The 19,250-nt window shown below is 36.5% G+C and overlaps 1 protein-coding gene across 2 annotated transcripts in view; it reads left to right on the top strand.

Annotated features, from left to right (window-relative positions):
- LOC126267069 (uncharacterized) overlaps nt 1-19,250 on the top strand; it is a 239,982-nt gene that overhangs the window by 164,078 nt on the left and 56,654 nt on the right. For both annotated transcript variants that reach the window (XM_049971922.1, XM_049971923.1), the window contains exon 19: nt 354-458. In XM_049971922.1, the coding sequence (XP_049827879.1) occupies nt 354-458 (105 nt within the window). The remainder of the gene's footprint in view (nt 1-353; nt 459-19,250) is intronic.

The following is a 19,250-nucleotide window of genomic DNA, read 5'->3' as shown; positions in this document are numbered from 1 at the left end:
CAACACATCCTCCGTGTGCTGAATAGCAGTCTATTCTTTTCATAATACTATCATGTTTATCTAATGATACTGTGAGAATTTTAGTATAACTGCTCAGATGGTATAAAAAGAGACTTCAATACATCATTTGGGTTCATATTTAACCTAAACATAGGTTTCATTGATTGTAGCGGTGTTATCTCCAAGCTATGATAATGAGATTTTGCATTTCCACATTCTCGAGTTTGTTACAGGCACATCACTGCTGGTGGCCAATTAGTGACTGCCTAAACTTTATAAACTATTGTACAGTATTTTGTTGTGTGTTCGATGTTTGATACATGTATGTAATTTAATGATATTATATATTGTAGGAGACAGAAATCTGTCATGTTGAAGTGTGGGAGAGGATGTGGCTCAAAAACCGTAAAGTTACCAAATTGTCATGTGGCTCGAAACATCAAGAACGGCTGCAAACTGTGAGTAATGAAAATTGTGATTGGTTTTAGTCATTACTATTTCACCATTTGTGCTTGCTGAGATAGCTTTTTATAAGTTTTCACGTTATGAGAATTAACTCAAAGAATAATCAGGCAGTTTAGTTTATGGTAACAAGTATATCTGAATCTTTAGGATATTCATTATTAAGGAACTTGATGTTGCATTCATACTTGTAAATAATGTATAATTTGCTTTGAACAGAACGCTTTCCTGCTGCTTTTGACCACACATTTTTAATCTCAGATTACCAAAATACATTATTTCCACAAAAAAAAAAAAAAAAAAAAAAAAAAAAAAAAAAAAATGTTGGGTCATTAGATTTGGGAAGTAAATGTTATTTCAAATTCGACCATAAATGCAGGTGTAAAATTTACAAACATTCCACCTCCAGTTTCTCAATTAAGTAGTGTGAGTTACTTTTGTTCTTTGGGGCTCGCAGTGCAAAATATGTCTTTTAATGACAAGATTATTTGTCAATAATAGCCAGCTACACTGCTATGTAAGTTGTTTATATTTTATCTCATTCACAATTAGCCCATTTCAGAAAATTGCCATTGCAAGGTGCTTTGTAAATACATAGATAAGCGATGGTTTTAATATAATGGTTTTGTAACTGTTGTTGTTGTTGTTGTGGTCTTCAGTCCTGACACTGGTTTGATGCAGCTCTCCATGCTAATCTATCCTGTGCAAGCTTCTTCATCTCCCAGTACCTACTGCAACCTACATCTTTCTGAATCTGCTTAGTGTATTCATCTCTTGGTCTCCCTCTGATTTTTACCCTCCACACTGCCCTCCAATGCTAAATTTGTGATCCCTTGATGCCTCAGGATATGTCCTATCAGCCGATCCCTTCTTCTAGTCAAGTTGTGCCACAAACTTCTCTTCTCCCCAATCCTATTCAATACCTCCTCATTAGTTACGTGATCTACCCACCTAATCTTCAACATTCTTCTGTAGCACCACATTTCGAAAGCTGTAATAATATAAGATATTTTGATTAGTTGTGTTTTTTGTTTCGAAAAAAATTTCTTCCACACTGTTAAGAAATATATCAGCTATGGTTCCAGCAATACTACATCCCATTATGACTCCATCTTTCTGTGTATATATTTTATCATCAAACTTGAAGTAATTTTGTTGTAAGACAAGTTTTGCTAATTGCAAAATTTCTGTAATGCCTTGTACTGAGATTTTTCTGTACTTGAGTAGGTTTTGTTCTGTGATATCTCTTGTTTCCTGGATTGGGATGTTGGTGTGTACGTTAGTAATGTTGAAAGATCTAAATCTTGCATTTGGGGGTATTGTTTATGTCCTTGATTTTATTGGCTTAAGTTCTAGAATTCCTTATCATATATTTTTTCATATTCTGTAAGTATTGTATGACATGCTTTTACGGTTTTCTTGGTTTGGGCTGCAAATTTGTTTGTGGGGTTTCTATTGATTTGTGTGATACCATTGCTACCAAAGAAATCGTTAACTTTTTGTATGTAGTCATTTTTGTTGATGATAACTAGACTATTGCCTTTACCTTATTTAGTTGCCAGGGAATTGTTATTCTTTAATTTTGCATTAATTCGACATAGTGTTCTGTTGTCTGAATAGGTATTACAGCTTTTCCTGATTTTGGTAGTAATTTCATTCTGCTATTTTATGGGTAAGTTTGCTAAGTCTAGCGCTATTTTTGCAGATGCTATTAGTTGTTTTTGTACACTATTGTGAAATCCCTGTTTGATAGTATACTTTAATCCTTTATCCAATAATGCTTATAGAAGGTAACTTAACTGATGTAGATGATATACATAAAGCACTGAAACAATTACACCCCAAAATGAAATTCACCATAGAACACGAAACTAACAAAATAATGTCAAATAAAACTAAAACTAACTTTAGTCAAAAACATAATTAGAAAGGATCCTATAATAATAACCAACTGAATTTCACACATCAACTATTTATAATAGTAACTATGTAAACATGTAACATCGCTGACCCAGTGTCATCCAAGTTGTCAGAAAAGTAACACATATGGAAAGCAAGTAACATCCGATATACATCTCAACTGTACACCTGGGAGACAGTAATAATTCCATAACAGACAGGACATGACAGCAACAATGTTAGGTGTATGGTAAATCACCTAATGATATATTATAAATTTTCAGACCATCGCATATCTATGTATTTACAGAGCACCTGATGTTGGCAAGTTGCTGAAATGGGCTCATTGTGAATAAGAGAAAATATAGACAATTTACATAGCAGTGTAGCTGGCTATTATTCACAAATAGTGTAAGTTAGTTGATTATTCATTCGCACATAATTAATATAATATAAATATGAAAATTAATACAATTTAAATTTGACATTAAGTATAATCAAAAGTTAATATGATGTGGAAAGTCATAGTTGGAATAAGCAACACTGCAAATAGTAAAGAAACCACTGTAAATTGCTGCTCTTTTTTTGTTAAACCAACTTGCTGCACCGTTATATTATGAAGGGGCTTACCTGTCAGCAATGCTAACTCACTGGATCAGAGATACGTAAGAGTAGATTCAATCTGTCTGGGACAGGATTGATATCTGTACCCTTACACCACTCGTAATATAGCTCAGGTGTGAGCTGTGAGCAGGGGTGTATAAGCCAATCTAAAAAATATTGCTGAGCTTTTGCATAACATTCTCCTTCAGAGATAATACAAAATATACATACATCTGTGTGTCTACATTTTCCCCAGCCATCCACATTGTCCTGGTGCTACAGCTCCACTGGGTGAGGTTTCGTGTCAGGTGTGCCTACTGATGGCTCAACATCTCAGTTTACAGTGGCAGGTTACCTTTACTCCTTCTATCGTTTGTAATCAAAAGTTAACAAATTCATGCTAGTGTACATAATGTTACCTACAGGTCCTGTGCACAGTGATTCACATATTTTGCACAATAATGCAGCCCAGACGTGTGACTCGTCTTCCAGTCAGTGACGGAAATTGAATCTTTTAACAGTGCACACCACTACAGTGAGATTAATGGAACAGATGCAATGTTATTGAGGTACCATTATCACTGATTTAATGAACAACTGTAACTTCATTTAATAAGCTAATCTAATTTGTGACGGTCACATATGTGGTTACTCTTAATTATTGATCAAAATCTTAACTCAACAAGGGAAGGCTCATTAAAGATTTGCTTGAGTCAAGTGACCAAAAAGTAATGGCTTCTAAGAAAACTCACAAAACTGCAAACAAATGTTTGCAATTTGTGGTTGTGTGCTTACTGTGGAGAAAACATGCTATTCAAAGTAACTCGTGTAAATATTAACTTAAATATTCTCTCTGACAGCTACATAAAATATAAATGTGGTATGGCAGAGGTGAAGTCTAAGTAGTTGGTTTTGCCATTCCCTCGAAAACATTGCAGGCAACAGATCAAAGCAACAAAAAATAAATACAACATGAAATCAACTTATTGTCATGATAACTAGACCCAAAAACCTTACGTAAATATGTTCCAGTACTAATGGTGTGTAGTACCTATTGTACACCCAGAAGTGCAACATTAATCATCCATGCCGAGAAAACCTTAGAGACCTTTTAGTACTAGTTATAGGTGTACCTCAACTTAGGGTTAAAGTTTTGAGTTTTTGTCAATAATTCAACTTAAAAGTTATTAAAGCAGTTATATTAAGTGCTTGTAGCTTGCATTGCCTCAAACTGTATTAGAATAGATATAATTAATAACATAAATAAGTTCACGATACAAATACTTAGTCACTCCAGTGTGCACTCACAGATGAGTCGTTACGCCTTTACAGATGGCACAACAATAGGGTCAGGAGCTCAAATGCACATGCACTGCCTTTACGTGAGCATAAGCAAGTGGTGATCAGTGAGACATTTATGTTTCAAGCAGACATTGTACATGGGTAAATGTAAGGATGTGACAGAGTGGCAAAAAGGGGCAATCATGTTTGTGAAGTTGCTGGATTTGTTGGTGTTTCGCATTGGACTCTTGAGGGTTTCTACAAGCAGTGCTGTAACATGACATCAGAATTGTGATTGGGAAGAGGTCCTGACTGAGAGGAACTAGAGGTGTGTTTCATGGTTTGTGAATCAAAATAATATCCAAATCCATCAGGAATCGCTGCAGGTAGGGAATGAAGGTCCATTCCCACCTGTTAGTGAGAGAACATTGTAACAGGAATGGTGTGCAGTGAACATTTGAAGTCAGTCACCTTCAAGGGGCCATTGCTTACACAGGAACATAAAGATGACAACAACTGGAAGAAAGTGTGAGTAGTTTTATTAACACACTCTCATCTTGATTGACCTGCAGAATCACCTCACTTGGACCGCACAGAAAGTATGTGGAACAGTGGGTAAAATGGCAGCATCAGCATCTTTGCAGTGTGGAATCGCGCAATCAAACCTCAGCGAGTGCCTCAACCTGCACGCAACGTATCTGCACAACCTTGTGGGCTAACTTCCTAACTGAATCCCGGCATTTCGGATTTAGGGGTGGAATTACACTGTATTAAATGATGCTTGTAATGGTTTCTCTAGGGCTAACGACTTTTTTGTTCAGTGAGCTTAATAATACCTGCAGACTTAGTAATAATTCTAATTACTAGCTAGATATAATGAGAGAATGTTTGTTCCATAAATGAAAACTGAAAGTATTCCTCTTACAGGGTTCTGTGGCTTTGCATCCAAGGACTGTAAAACACTTATTGCTGATCACACTTATTGAGCACATATTATCTGTGGTCTAATGCAGTTTAATACTTTTGTTATTTCTGTGTTATCACCTATGGTGCAGTACAGTTTCCGAAAATTGTGATGAATTGGTTGTCTATCACATATTTTTTTGAATCTACTAAACTTACCCTTTCATAAAATTCAATGCAATTTAGGTAGCGCCAAATACATCTCTAATTCATCACACACTGAATATTTGTCAGCTAAATCAGGACCCCAATAAAGCTTAGAATTCTTAGCAAAAGTTTCGTGTCTGTTGTCATAGAAATTAGTATCAAGAATTGACACTGTTGCAACCATTTCAGAGCAACTTGTATACACATTGATGTTGTCTTCTTGTGCAATTGTGTGGGACAGGTTACAATGAGGTGGTCACAAAACTGTTGCAACATAATGATGATCAGTGTGCACTTCTCATTCATAAAACATAATGTTATTCTTTTGTTGCCTTCTAATGCACAGTGTTATGAAAGTTTCTTTTACCAGGCCACTGTTAGTTTAGTTGTCTTTAGTTTCTTGCTTTCAAAATCTAGACATGTCTTCTTGAAGGGCAAAAAGAAATCAATTATTTTTTTTTTGATACAGTTTTTATTGTTACCATTTAACAGATACATTTGCACTTGGTGTCTAGTACATTTCTAATAATATTGACAGCAATGAGCCGTGCTTCATGGCATACACTGTTCTAAATTCCTCAGTCAGCCCTTGAAACAGCCCATATTCACTCTCGTTGACAGCAGACTTGACAAAACAAATGCCTTTCGTATTTCAGAAAGGCCTCATAAAAAAGTATGCTGCAGCACTGTCTTAAGGCAGTGGACAAAACAGGATAGTCTTTGATACTCTCAGATTTCTTCTTCATGTTTGCACCTAACTGATAACAAAATAACTCTTTTGTGAATGAAACTCGTTCGTGAAGGATCTCATTCTATCCTCTTTCCAATGATTGTGTTTTTGATTTCATTACAAATATTTTGAACAGCATTTGCATTCTTTAGAAATTCTATTGTAGTGAAAATAGGGATCTTAGTCTACCAGTTTTCGCTAGTTAAATCAGAATTCATAGTCCTGAAACACATATTCTTACTTTTGCAACAAAAGGAAAATGTACTACAGAAAACCATAAAACAAAGGGAAAGCAAACACATACCTTTCATTATAAACAGAGGTTAAGTTGAGGACTGGGGCAGCATGCAAGGATATTTTGAAAAGCAAGTACACATTTCTGGAGTTTAGGGAAACTTGTACTGGTTGCAGTGCAGAATCCTATTGGCCCATGTGGCATAAGAAAGCACTGCAAAGCACCTCTTTTTTCTGCATTTTAGAATTTCATTATTTATTCCATTTTTATGTTCATCTTTACCTTTCTCTCTTTGTGTTTTTTGTGTCCCATACTTTACTCCTTGTTCTTAATTGCACTAACTTCATACAGTGGTTACAAAGTACCGTCTTTAATGGTAGCTCTCTCCCAATGCCTCCACCTTCATCTCTGCATCCCAGTGCCCCCGCAAGAGATGGGTTTCTCTCAGTTTGGGATCTGAGTGACCTGCCCCTCATGCTGAGTAGCAGATGGCACAGCAAAAAGGTTTTCAAATAAAGCTTTCAGCTGAACAGGCCTTCATCAGAATTAGACAAAATATACACACACATGCTCATGCAGATGCAACTCACACATTCATGACCGTAATTCTGATGAAGGCCTGTTTGGCAGTCTTTTTGTTGTGCCTTTCTGTGACTCAGCATCCCCTCTATATTGCGAGTAGCAGCCATCCTTTTCATAATATTGTCATTATTCCGTTGTATTCACTTCTTTTAGTAGACATTGGCTGTGTTAGGATTTTCACCTCCTGGATATAAGTGATGGGGAACGAGTCTTTCCCATCATTGTAAATCTGTTGTTGCTGCTATTGCCATTGTGATCTACAGTCTGAAGATTGGTTTGATGCTGCATTTCACATTAATCTGTCCTGTCAAGTCTCTTTATTGTCCCTAACTATTTCACATTAGTCTATCCTGCTAAATCTTCATTTTTCCGTAACTACTAAAATGTAAGTATTCTTAAGTATCTCAGAATATTTTCTATCAACTGATTCCTCCTATTATTCAGGTTTTGCCATAAATTTCTTCTCACTCTGTTTCAATTCAGTTCTTTCCCATTAGCCAGGCTGGTGACCTTCTTTTATTAAAAGATGTCTCTGAGAGATTCTGGATTTTACATGTTGAAATTACAAATTCCCTAAGAGAGCAAGTTTTTCTTTACTAGTATTCATGGCTACAAATCAGTTTTTTGAAGTGACACATCACTTAAGTAATTTTATTCCAAGTTCAACTAATATTTAAAGTTTTATCAACAATTCTCTAAGTTATAAGCTCTTGTCACCACTGAAAATTCCTTCATAACTGTCATGCAGAACCATTTCTTGTTGTGCCTATTGTTGTGCACTAACACCAGTTATATGAGAAATCCTCACAGGAACAAGCTTCAGGCTGTTATCAAAAAAGAACTGAAGTGCCGATATTCAATACTGACCTACAAAATGTACATGATCAAGTATGAATTCATATTTAATGGGTTTCATTTTTTATATTTTCTTGATAATTTAAAAACTATCGTTGTTTATGTGTTTCTGACAAATTCTCATGTTCATGTTATACTCCTTTGCACTCACAACGGGAAATTGTGAAATGGGATTGGAGCCAGAGAAATCACTGACAGCAAAGAGAATTACTGAGGCCGGCAGTAGGTAGCTGCAATTGAGAAACAAAGTCAATTCAGTGCTTTTCTTTACCATTCCTGTTTACTTCAGATTTCATCAGTTAGTTAGAAACCTACATAGCAAAACTCATCTACTATTTTTAGTAAATCATTTTCGAATCTAATTACATTATTATCACATAATTTAATTCACCTATGCCTGATTGATGATATTTTACTTTTGTTGGTGTTCATCTTATAACCTCTTTTCAAAATACTATCTGTTCGATTCATCCAATCTTTGAAGCCATGCACCGTCTCTGAAAAAATGATAAGCGGCAAACCTCAAAGCTCTTATTTCTTCTCCTTGAACTTTTAATTCATTTTCTAAATCTCTCCTTGATTTCCATTAGTGCTTGCTCTGTGTATGAACGGAATATCATTGAGGATAGGATACAACACTGTCTCCCTCCCTTCTCAGTCCCTTGCAACTCATTTGACTCTTACAACTCCACAGTGGTTTCAGTAAAAGCGGTAGATGGCCTCTTATCTCCCCCCGCCCCCCTGCTCCTTTTGTACTTCATTCTTGACAATTTAAGAATTTCAAAGAATAGTCGGCATAGTCAAAAGCTTTTTCTAAATCTACACGTGCTCTAAATGTTCGTTGCCTTTCTTCAGTGTATCCACCGAGATAAGACATTGGATTAGTATTGCTTCACATATTAGTATATTTCTCCAGGACTCGGATTGATCTTTCCTCTATTTCTCCAGCACTCAAACTGACCTTCCTGCAACTGATTGCACACTTCTGTATATAATTATAATTAGTATTAGTACTCTGCAGCAACAGCTAACTTAACTGACAACGTGGTAATACTCAGACCTTTCTCTCCCTAACATCTTTGATTTTGGGATTTATTACATTCTTCTTTAAGTCCGAGGAGTATTTTGCCAGTCTACATGCCAGCTGGAACAGCTTGGTCATAGTTGATGCTTCCAAGAGTCTCAGGAATTCTGACAGAGTATTGTTGAGTCCAGGTGCCTTGTTTTGACTTGGGCTTTTCAGTGTTCAGCCAAATATTCTTCACAGTACCACATTCTCTATCTCAGCTCCATCCACTTTTCTATTCCTTTATCAAAATATTGTAATACTGCCTTCATGTTCTTTTTCTTTCTTTTCTTGACATATTCCTTCTACCTTTGTCCTTCCCTCTTTACATAGTCCTGGCATTCTATCTGAGCTCTTGATGTTCAGGCAGCTCCTTTTCTTTTCCCCAAAAGCCGCGTTAATTTTTCTGCTGCCTGCATCTATCTTTCCCTATGTAACACTTGGTTCTATAGACTTGTATTTGTGCTGGAGCCATTCTCCCAGTGTCATTTTGCTCTTTCTGTCAATTTAATTTTTTAAGAATTTCTATTCCTTTTCTGATCTTCCATTTGTTGCATTTTTATATATTCTCCTTTTATTAGTTAAAATTAATATCTCCTTTATATCTAAAAACAAAGATGATATGACTTACCAAACAAAAACGCTGGCAGTTCGATAGAAACACAAACATACACACAAAATTCGAGCTTTCGCAACCGGCGGTTGCTTCGTCAGGAAAGAGGGAAGGAGAGGGAAAGATGAAAGGATGTGGGTTTAAGGGAGAGGGTAAGTAGTCATTCCAATCCTGGGAGCGGAAAGACTTACCTTAGGGGGAAGAAGGGATAGTTATACACTCACGCACACACACACACATATCCAAGCGCACATACACAGACACAAGCAGACATTTGTAAAGGCCTTTGTTTTTAGATATATTTTTCACACGTGGAATGTTTCCCTCTATTATATTAATGTATCTCCTTTCTTATCCAAGGATTCCTTCTATACCATATAAGTTTGCTTGTTTTTTTCCTGCTCAATATTGGGCTTTTTCCTGTGTTAGTTCTGTTTGTTTTCACTGTACTCACCTGACCAGAACTCCTATTTTTTTCCCTACAACCACACTTCATTAATTCCCTGTATATTTAACTTAAGCATTTTCATTTCTCTTTTCAAGTTCTGCAACCTTCATGCCTAATTACTCGACATAACAATGCACAGTCGAGCTCTTAGAAAGCCAGACCTGTTTTCCCTGAGACAACATCCTCCTGACTAGCCATGCTCAGAGATCTGAATGGGAAACTATTTTACCCCTGAATCATTTTATTCAAGGTCATTAAACTATACAGTAGATCTGCATATCATTGGGGATATAGTTGTAGTTCCTCCTTACTTCCAGCTGTTTGCAGTGCCAACATACTGAAGGTAAGTTACAGTTAAATCATGTTGTTGCGTTCCTTTTTTTTTTTTTTGTTTGTCTTGCTTTTTACATTTATTTTTGTTCATCAGAAAAAGAGTACTATTCTCTTAAATTTTTTCCCATATTCCCACATTTTAAGTTTTCTTCAACATTGATTTCTATACAGATTTTTGCAAAAAGTGCCTTGTATTCCTGTATCAAGTCAGACTTGGAACAAAGCAGAATACACAGATTATATCTAAAGTTATGGATCATTAACATAGCATCAAAGTGGTAAGCAAGATATCCATTGTTGGCATGTTAGGTCACACCTGCAGTTTTTGGGATGGTGGCAAAAATACTGCCATTGTTGTCTTAATGATAATCATGATCTGGTGATAGGGGCTCTAGTAACAACCTTCCTTCTGCTCATTGTGTTGTATTTAAAAGCTTTAATTTAATTTTGCAGTCATTTATACAAATAAACAATGTTTTTGAAAATGGCCGTCTCTGTAATAGGCTTTCATGGATCTTTGTTGCTTCCATGTGAAATTTTATACAGATATGGCAAACCATAAGTTGGTATGACCTGATGTCAGACATAAACATTCCTCCTCAAGATGCTCTGTAACATTACAGTTTCCACTCTCTTTCTCAGCCAAGATGTCCCTGAACCGAGTAACCTAATCGGAAATGAGCTTTAGATTTTGTGCCTATTGTTCTATGTTTATAAAGACTGCCAATTTTTATTGTTTTAACCTATATTGTGTTGCAAGTTTTATTTACTCTAATTTTATACTGATTATCAATCATAATTCACACATTAGAAGACGAATATCTGTTTAATGTTGTTTCACAGAAGACTAGAGCTAACTGCTGTTAGAAAGAAACAAAAACAATTATTTCAGATTTTTCTAAATAGACAAAATTTAAATCATTTTAGTTTCATATTTTGAAAGATATAAAGAGAATGACAGTAAGAGTAATTTACTTGTTGTATTTATGCTTTCCTGTATTTTACACTGCCTGCATTTTACACTTTTTTGGGTCAGTCTGCTGAAAACTGTAAACATGGTGTTTCACTGTAGTTAATGTTACAAAATCAGATCACGGAATAATAGTTGCCCTTGCAACTACTGAAGACACTTCTGCTCCATTCATGAACTACTTGTTTGTCTGGGCTGTACGCAAATACCCCTCCAATGTAGTTAGCAGCAGCAGCAGCAGCAGCAGAAGCAGCTGCTGCTGCTTTATTCGTCCATACAAGACTATAGGACATGTCAAAGTATTTACAAGTTCAGACCAATTTAAAATGAGCTAATTTGTATACGCATACATTTACAGACTTCCAGTTGGAGACAATATTAGATTTGCTCCTGGTATACAATACTTTTTTTACAAACAAGTTATTAAATAATGTAATGCCACACTGTTCACTCATATCTCACTATCAGCCACTGCACACACTATACACACGTTGTTTCATGACACTACGTGTGCGCGCGCCCACACACACACACACACACACACACACACACACACACACACACTGGTGATCTCTGGGCCATTTTCTGTTCTGCAACTTCCGATCTGCTAACCTGAAGAACTGAGTCAGCATCCCTCTATAATAAGTGAGATGTTGAGCTCAGAAAGAGGAAGAGGTGTTAGTATTGTGCTGTGCATAGCTTGGGGGGGGGGGGTAAGTTTTTCCAGAAAAGGAAAAAAAACCATAGTGTGAGGGTGTTATGTGCAATGTGGGATGTTTTATAATCACTATTATTATATATTTGTATAATTCTTTTTTACCAAACCCCTACTTTGTTTTATCTAAGTAACCCTTCAATGTATAAAATGTATTGCATAGCAGGTACTTTTTAGCTGTCTTTTCAAATAAGTGTATTTTTGTAATTTCTTTAATCTCTTTTGGTAATTTATTGTACAGTTTTATTCCTTGGTAGAGAATGCTGTTTTGAGTTTTATGTTTATTTTTTCTTGGTAAATGTAAGTTGAGTCTAGCTCTTATTCCATGGCCATCGACAGAGCTGTTTGTGCAGCAATTACCAGTGTTATTTTTTATGTGTACAACTGACTGGTAAATGTATTCACATGGCGCAGTTAAAATCCCCAGCGTTTTGAACAGATCTTTACAATGGGCTTGACTACGATTTTTGGTTAGTATTCTTGTGCCTCCATTCTGGAGTTGGAAAATTGTGTTCATATTTTGTGCATTAGTTCCCCAAAAAAGAATGCCATAGCTAAGAATTGAGTGTACATATGAATAGTATGTAACTAAAACACACTGTATGCTACACACTGATGATAGGATTCTAAGGGCGTAACATGCTGATCACATTCTGTTCTCAAGTACCGTTGTGTGTTCACACCACTTCAGATTTTGCATTTGTTACGCAGTCTATAGAGGTGCCACCAACATTTAATTTAACATTGTCATTTTCCCTCTTCAAACTGAAATTAATGGCTTAGTTTTCTTTATTTCATTGTCACTTAATTGCTTATTGACCAATCATAAACTTCCTTGAGAATTTCATTTGCTTTCTCTGCAAGGAGTTCTCTTGTTTTCTCAGTGACTGTAACATTGCTGTCAGCAACAAAGAGAATTCTTTCACCATGAGTAACATTACTGGGAAAGTCATTGATGTATATCAGGATGTGAGGTGACGGGCGAGTTGCGTGCCCTGGAAATATTCTAAGTTCAGAGTTGGCAGCCACCGCTCGGGCCGTGCGGCAGGGCCGAGCTCATTAACATCCACGTTGTGCCTCACAATGACCGGAGCACGTGGTCCCTCAAGCATGTGGCTAGGAATTCCTTGGTGGCGCTCTGCGCCAGGAGGACCAAAGATGGTGGACTTTGTGAACCTTATTGGCAGACATTTCACAGTTTGTATAGAAATTAATAGTAGCCATATGAGTCGTGATACTTCAAAAAGAAACATGTACATTATCATTATTTGCATAATGATTCTGATGGTGTAATCAGATTTTCAATATATTTATTAGTTTATAGTTTAGTATCTGATGGTAAATTATACAAGTAACACCCAGCAACCACTTTCCAAAATGTAAACGCTTCATCCAATTTATCTGATCACCATGTCTTTAGAAAACTGTTAGTGTAAACCTAAATTGGTATGAATTACAGGCATGTAACTTAATAAATAGTATATGAGTTATTGGAGGTCAAAGTGGGAGATTACTACTGATCACGTCAGGTCATAAGTACTCCACAGTTTCATGAAAAAATGGTAGCAGCATGCTTATAACTATATTTATTCATATATGTCTTTGTTTATATTCGATATATACTATTCATGAAGAAATTGGTTAAATATTTACTGTGTGTTAGATAGCACAGACACATCAAGCTACTTGTCTACCTTTTGTTGCTATTCCTTTGGTATATGTTTATTTAATTTGTTTATGTATTTAATAATGTGTGTTAGAGCATGTTTATGGTCCAGCCGTAGGAATATTTATTTAATTTCAAGTATTTAAATGTAAATCCAGTATTTCGTATGTGTTTCATTATGTTTGTGTGGGTGCGTTGGTTTGAAGACATGGCGCTAGCCAATCACAGTGCTCATGAAAGGGGAGACTTGGAAGCGAGTTCGGGAGAGAGGACAGGGGAGTTGGTATCAGTGCAGAGTTCTGGACAGGACACGGGAGTGAGTGCTGGATCCGGACCGGACGCACAGTCACAGAAAGACTTGGACAGTGGAGCAGTTTGCGCGTGGTCGCGGAGGATAGAAACATTTCGGAGTGCCGACCTGTGCTCTTGTGTGATTTCCGTGGCTTCTGCAGTGAAGACATAGTGTGCATTTCGAAGTGAATATCTCGCGAGCTATGTTGTTGTTCATAACTAATCACGTGCAGTAGGAATCTATTGTTTCCCTGTTATTCTACTTATCTTTTATTTAATTTCTGGACCATCAACACCAATAAGTGTTTTGCAGAAATATACCACATTCTCAAAAGTTCTTCTACTATCATACTCATCATTTAAAGTACCTGCAGATTTTATTTAATTGCAGTCTTTAATTTATAAATTTATATGTTACATGCATAATTAGCAATTGCCGAGTGATAGAAAACTTCGACCGTTCGATTCATGTGTGTATTCTTACTGTATACTGTAGACTCGGCAGTATTTGACCTGTAATGCAGCAACTACGTATCCCAGCCCCTAGAAAACAAAACCAGCCAAAACTTTAATATTGCAATTCTGAATCAGAGGGTACGTAGCTGAGGGCCACCCATGCCATTTCCTTTTTCATGCGTTTTTTATTGAAAAGCCCTCAAGGATTAGTATTGGTCCTAATATGCTACCTTGCGGAGCCCCTATATTAATGTATTTTGGTTCTGATAAGTGTTTTAGTAAATTTTTAGATCTATTTGAAGTATTTGTTACCTCTACTCTTCATACCCTATCTGCTAGGTGTGATCGAAACCAGTCATTAGCTATCCCTCTCATTCCTAATGCGTATAATTTATTTAATAGAATCTTGTGGTCAACTGTATCAAAGGCCTTAGAAGGATCCAAAAATATGCATGTGACACACTCATCTTTGTCAAGAGCAAAAAGTACAACTTTTGTGAATTCTACTATTGCTGACCACATTTTTGCCACTTCGGAAACCAAACTGTGATTCACTTAAAATATTGTATTTATTCAGGTAATTCATTAATCTATCTTTCATAGCTGCAACTTTTATTTTTGAGAATGGTGACAGCAGGGAAATGGGCCAGTAATTTTCTATGTCTTTTGCATTACCTTTCTTAAGCAAAGGTACAACTCTTGCCTCTTTTAACTGCTGTGAAGGATTCATTTATTATATTTGTTAAGGAGCCTTCTATAATCTCTATGTATTGTTTCGATCCACAGATTGGTACTTCATCTATGCCTACTGACTTTTTATTTTTTAGTTTCTGGACAGTTTTATTGTCTTCATTCTCTGTGGTTGGAAGTATCATCATAATATTTAGTGCAACATTATTTACAGGTGTTATATTCATTTTGGGGAATTTTTGCTGTAACTTCTCTACAATTCTTGTAAAATGCTCATTTATATAGTTCACTAAGTGTTGTGGATTATTTATTACCTTGTCCCTTTCCCTTAGCAGTATGTTATTCTGCATTTGTTTGCCTCTCCCCATTTCCTTATTTATAACATCGCAGACTATTTTGCTTGTATTCTCTACATTATATATTATTTTGTCATTAAATGACTTTTTTTACAGCAATCGACACCTTCCTATAGATCTTTTTGCATCTCTGATAGAAATTTGAGAATTCTGGATCATTGTAACACACTTTTCCATGCAACTGAGTTATTTAAGTGTTTGGGAAGACTTCTTAGTACTTGCTGTTATCCACTGGTTTTTGTAAGATGTTGATACAGACATGCATACTTTAGAAATTCCTTTGCAAAGTTAAGTTTAAATAATGTGGAGAATTCAGAGAATTTCATGTTCGCACTGGTTTCCTTATACAGTTCATTCCATCTTTGTTCTGCTAATTCTTTCGAAAAATCTTTTCTTGTAATTTCTGATAGATGTTGTTTGTTGGTTTGTAGTTTAGAGAATGATTCAATGTCTGATTTTACTTTTGTTATTTGACAGAGATGGTCTGACAGTTCAAGATCTTTTACAGCTACATCAAATTTTTCCGTGCCCGTATTTGTGGCCACATGGTCAGTTACTGATGCAGTCATTGTAGTAACCCTTGTTGCACTATTGACCAATAGGGATATGCCAAAACGTTGAAGGATATTGATGAGGGTGCTGCTGGATTCATTTGTGATATTAGTGTTGATGTTAATGTCTCCACACAGAATTATGTTGATCCTTCTATTCGAGACTTATCTAGAACTTCTGTTAATTTATGGAAAAAAATGTCCACACTACCACTGGGAGATCGATACACACACAAAATGGTTAATTTCTTGGGGCTATCAAGCCCTGTTAATTCAATAGCTGATATTTCAAAGTGTTTGCCTTCACTTTCTGTACTGAGGTCCTGTCTTGATTTGAACTGTGTTCCTTTTCTGATATAAATGCAGGATCCTCCACCCCTTGAAGCAGTTCTGCATTAAGAGTTTGCCCTTTCATACTATGATAATACTACATGTTGGATTTCTGTGTCTCTACCCTACTGCTCAGTAACACAAACTACTCTGCTGTTCAAATATTGGAGCTAAACTTCCAGTAGTTGTATTTTTTATTGATTGCATCTTTTGATGGAGGATTGTTAAGTCTATGAAATGTCCCATGTTTCACTTTCCAATGGTTTGTTCTTCTTTGTGACATCTGGTATGTGTGATACTTGGAGTGTTCAAATCTGTCTTGACAGTGATTGTTTCAGTATTTTTTAAACTGCTGGAGATACTCTTTAGGTAGGGGAACCTGTTGTCTGGATTTATTTTAAAAAAGACTTACTTTTCATACCCATAACAACAGGTAATTGACCATGTGTGGCCCCGAGATCCACTCTCTATACTTTCATGAATCAGCTGTACCAATCTTACCTTCCCAGTCCTGTTTAGGTGTAGGCCATGCCTAGTGAAACCCCACCTGTTGGTAGTCCCGACGGGCACCAGAAAAACATGAGCAAAGTTGGCTGCCCTCAGAGCCATCCCTAACCCCACATTGATTCGCTTCACAGCACCATCAAGGTGTGGTCGATCATGATGCTGGAGCAGCTCAACAAAATGTATGTTGATGACATGAGTTGGGGAAGCTATCTTGACCAGGTCACCATCTACATCACATGCCCCATTCCTGTCCAAACTGCTTCCTGCCCAACCAACTATCACTACATGGTCCTCTTTTGTCAAGTCCTTGCATAAAGACCCAAAGTCCTGTATCACATGACTTAGCCCTGCATTTGGCTTGAAGATACTGGTGGCCTGGTACGCCCCTAAAGTTTCCTGTAACTAAGGGCCTACTCCTCGCCCATGTCTACTACCTAGCAGCAGCACGTTCTTCTTCCTAACACTTCGTAGGTTCATAGGCTTCTTGGCCTTGGTTGAAGTGTGCTGTACATTTCCTGCTCCTCGTTCTATCTGAGGCTCTTCTCCACTTAACTCTGGCAGTGGAAGATAACTGTTCTTGGTGTTCATGACAGAACTGTCAGATTGCGCTCTCTTTCTTCTTATCCTCCTACCAGCTGCCAGTTCTCAACCACCCTCCTCCACCCTATGTCTCTTGATCCTTATCAATTCCTTCCTTGCTTTCTCCAATTGTGCCTGAAGGGCACAGATTTTCCTTTCCTGTTCCCCAATCAGAATGTTCCTACTGCATACTTGGCAGTTCTAGGAGAGAGCCTCTTCTGTTCTCCCAAAATTCTACCCCCTCCCACAGTGAAAATATTTCCTACAAGATTGGCAACAAATCCCTCTACTCACTACTCTATAACAGCTCCCACATTTCTCACTCGTGGTCAGTTTTGAAAGAATAATTAAGTTTAAAGAATGTTTTATGTTCGTCAAGGATGCGAAACTTGTTGTGTGTAAACAAAAAAACAATGCAAAGGTCTTATGTGCAGTTGTTGTTTTTGTACTTATTTAGAGATACAATGACAGAAGAATGCGTTAGTAATTACTTTGCCTTTTGAGAATTTACATTTTCAAGCATTTTTGTTCTGGATTTTAAACGTTTATAGCTCGGAAAATTTAGGCCTAGATTCTGTCTAACTAGTAAACAATGCGAAATGAGTTAGTTAAATACAATTTAGGAACATTAATTACACTTTTATTGTGACAATAGACACTGACAAAACTAGTAGCTGCTTTTTAACTGAATTTTGCTCTATCAAGAAAACTTAAAAGAATTTTTTGTGTTTGTCATGCAAAATTTCGAGTTATGCCACGATTATCGGGACTTCAGATAAGCTTTTTCAAGAACAAGCTCTTCTGGGACGCTAATATTCAGTTGTGTGACAAGAATGTACACTACAGCAAGTATACGAAACACAGAAATTTTAAATTTGACACTACTTCCTCTTAAATAAGTTCTTATAGCGGATGAAGATAATACCTGAGATCTCACTTGGCGGCCATCTTGAATGGAAGGATTATCTTCCTAAATGTATCCAGTTTTTGCGTGTGTTTTAGAGGCTACAGTTCTACTCCAGGAATTTCAACTAATTCTTTACTCATGATCATTTTTTATTGAGCTGAGTATTATTTTTTTCCCAAGAATTTTTTTGTGTGCTTCTGCAACTATGTTTCCTGTGACTTATTGTTTCTGATGTACTAAATTCATTACCCATAATGACTCCTTGTGTCAAGTATTGTGCGAATCATGTCGGCTCCTGTGAAAGCAGCATCCAAATTCAGAAAGCAACTTTTTGTACATCACTTTTACATTGAGGTCAGTGCATTTTTCTTTATAGAAATTAAAGAATTACTTCTGAGGACTGTTAAAATATCTCTCTTCCTTGTATTATGGGAAATGTGTTTTGCTTATGTTGCATGATTCTGCCCTCGCTCATCTTGGAGATGACATTCAGGTCAGTCACTGTCAGCGCAATACCAATGAACATCTAACAGTAGTGCTCAGTAAAATGCACATGAGCATATCAGTAGCCCAAACTGTAATAGCAATTGGTAGATGCATGGTCAGCACTTGACTTTCCTGTGCCATTGATAGTGCCCAGCAGGAACATTTTGAAAAATGTGGTGCTGTGTTCTGCAGTTTCAGGATATGATTTCATTCTGCCTTCCCCAGTGATCTCCCTACTGCACTCTGCCTAGTGAAACCATTTCCTACAAGATTCACAATATGAATGATAATACATGATTTTATACAAAGTTCATTACAAGTGCATGTTCACTACACTTGTGTGTAGACAAAAAGCAGTTAGTATACTTAAACTCTTCTCAGTTTGTCTGTCAAATTTAGAGATAATATGACAGTAGAATTTCTTATATATTACCTAGTTTTGAATGAAACAATGGTATTAACTTTAAATTATCAAAAATGTCACCTTATATAGAGCGGAATATTATACTTTGGGTGTGCTGGTAGAAAT

The sequence above is a fragment of the Schistocerca gregaria genome, chromosome 4 (assembly GCF_023897955.1).
Source record: "Schistocerca gregaria isolate iqSchGreg1 chromosome 4, iqSchGreg1.2, whole genome shotgun sequence".
Lineage (NCBI taxonomy): Eukaryota > Metazoa > Arthropoda > Insecta > Orthoptera > Acrididae > Schistocerca > Schistocerca gregaria.
This window is presented reverse-complemented; position numbering and strand designations above follow the sequence as displayed.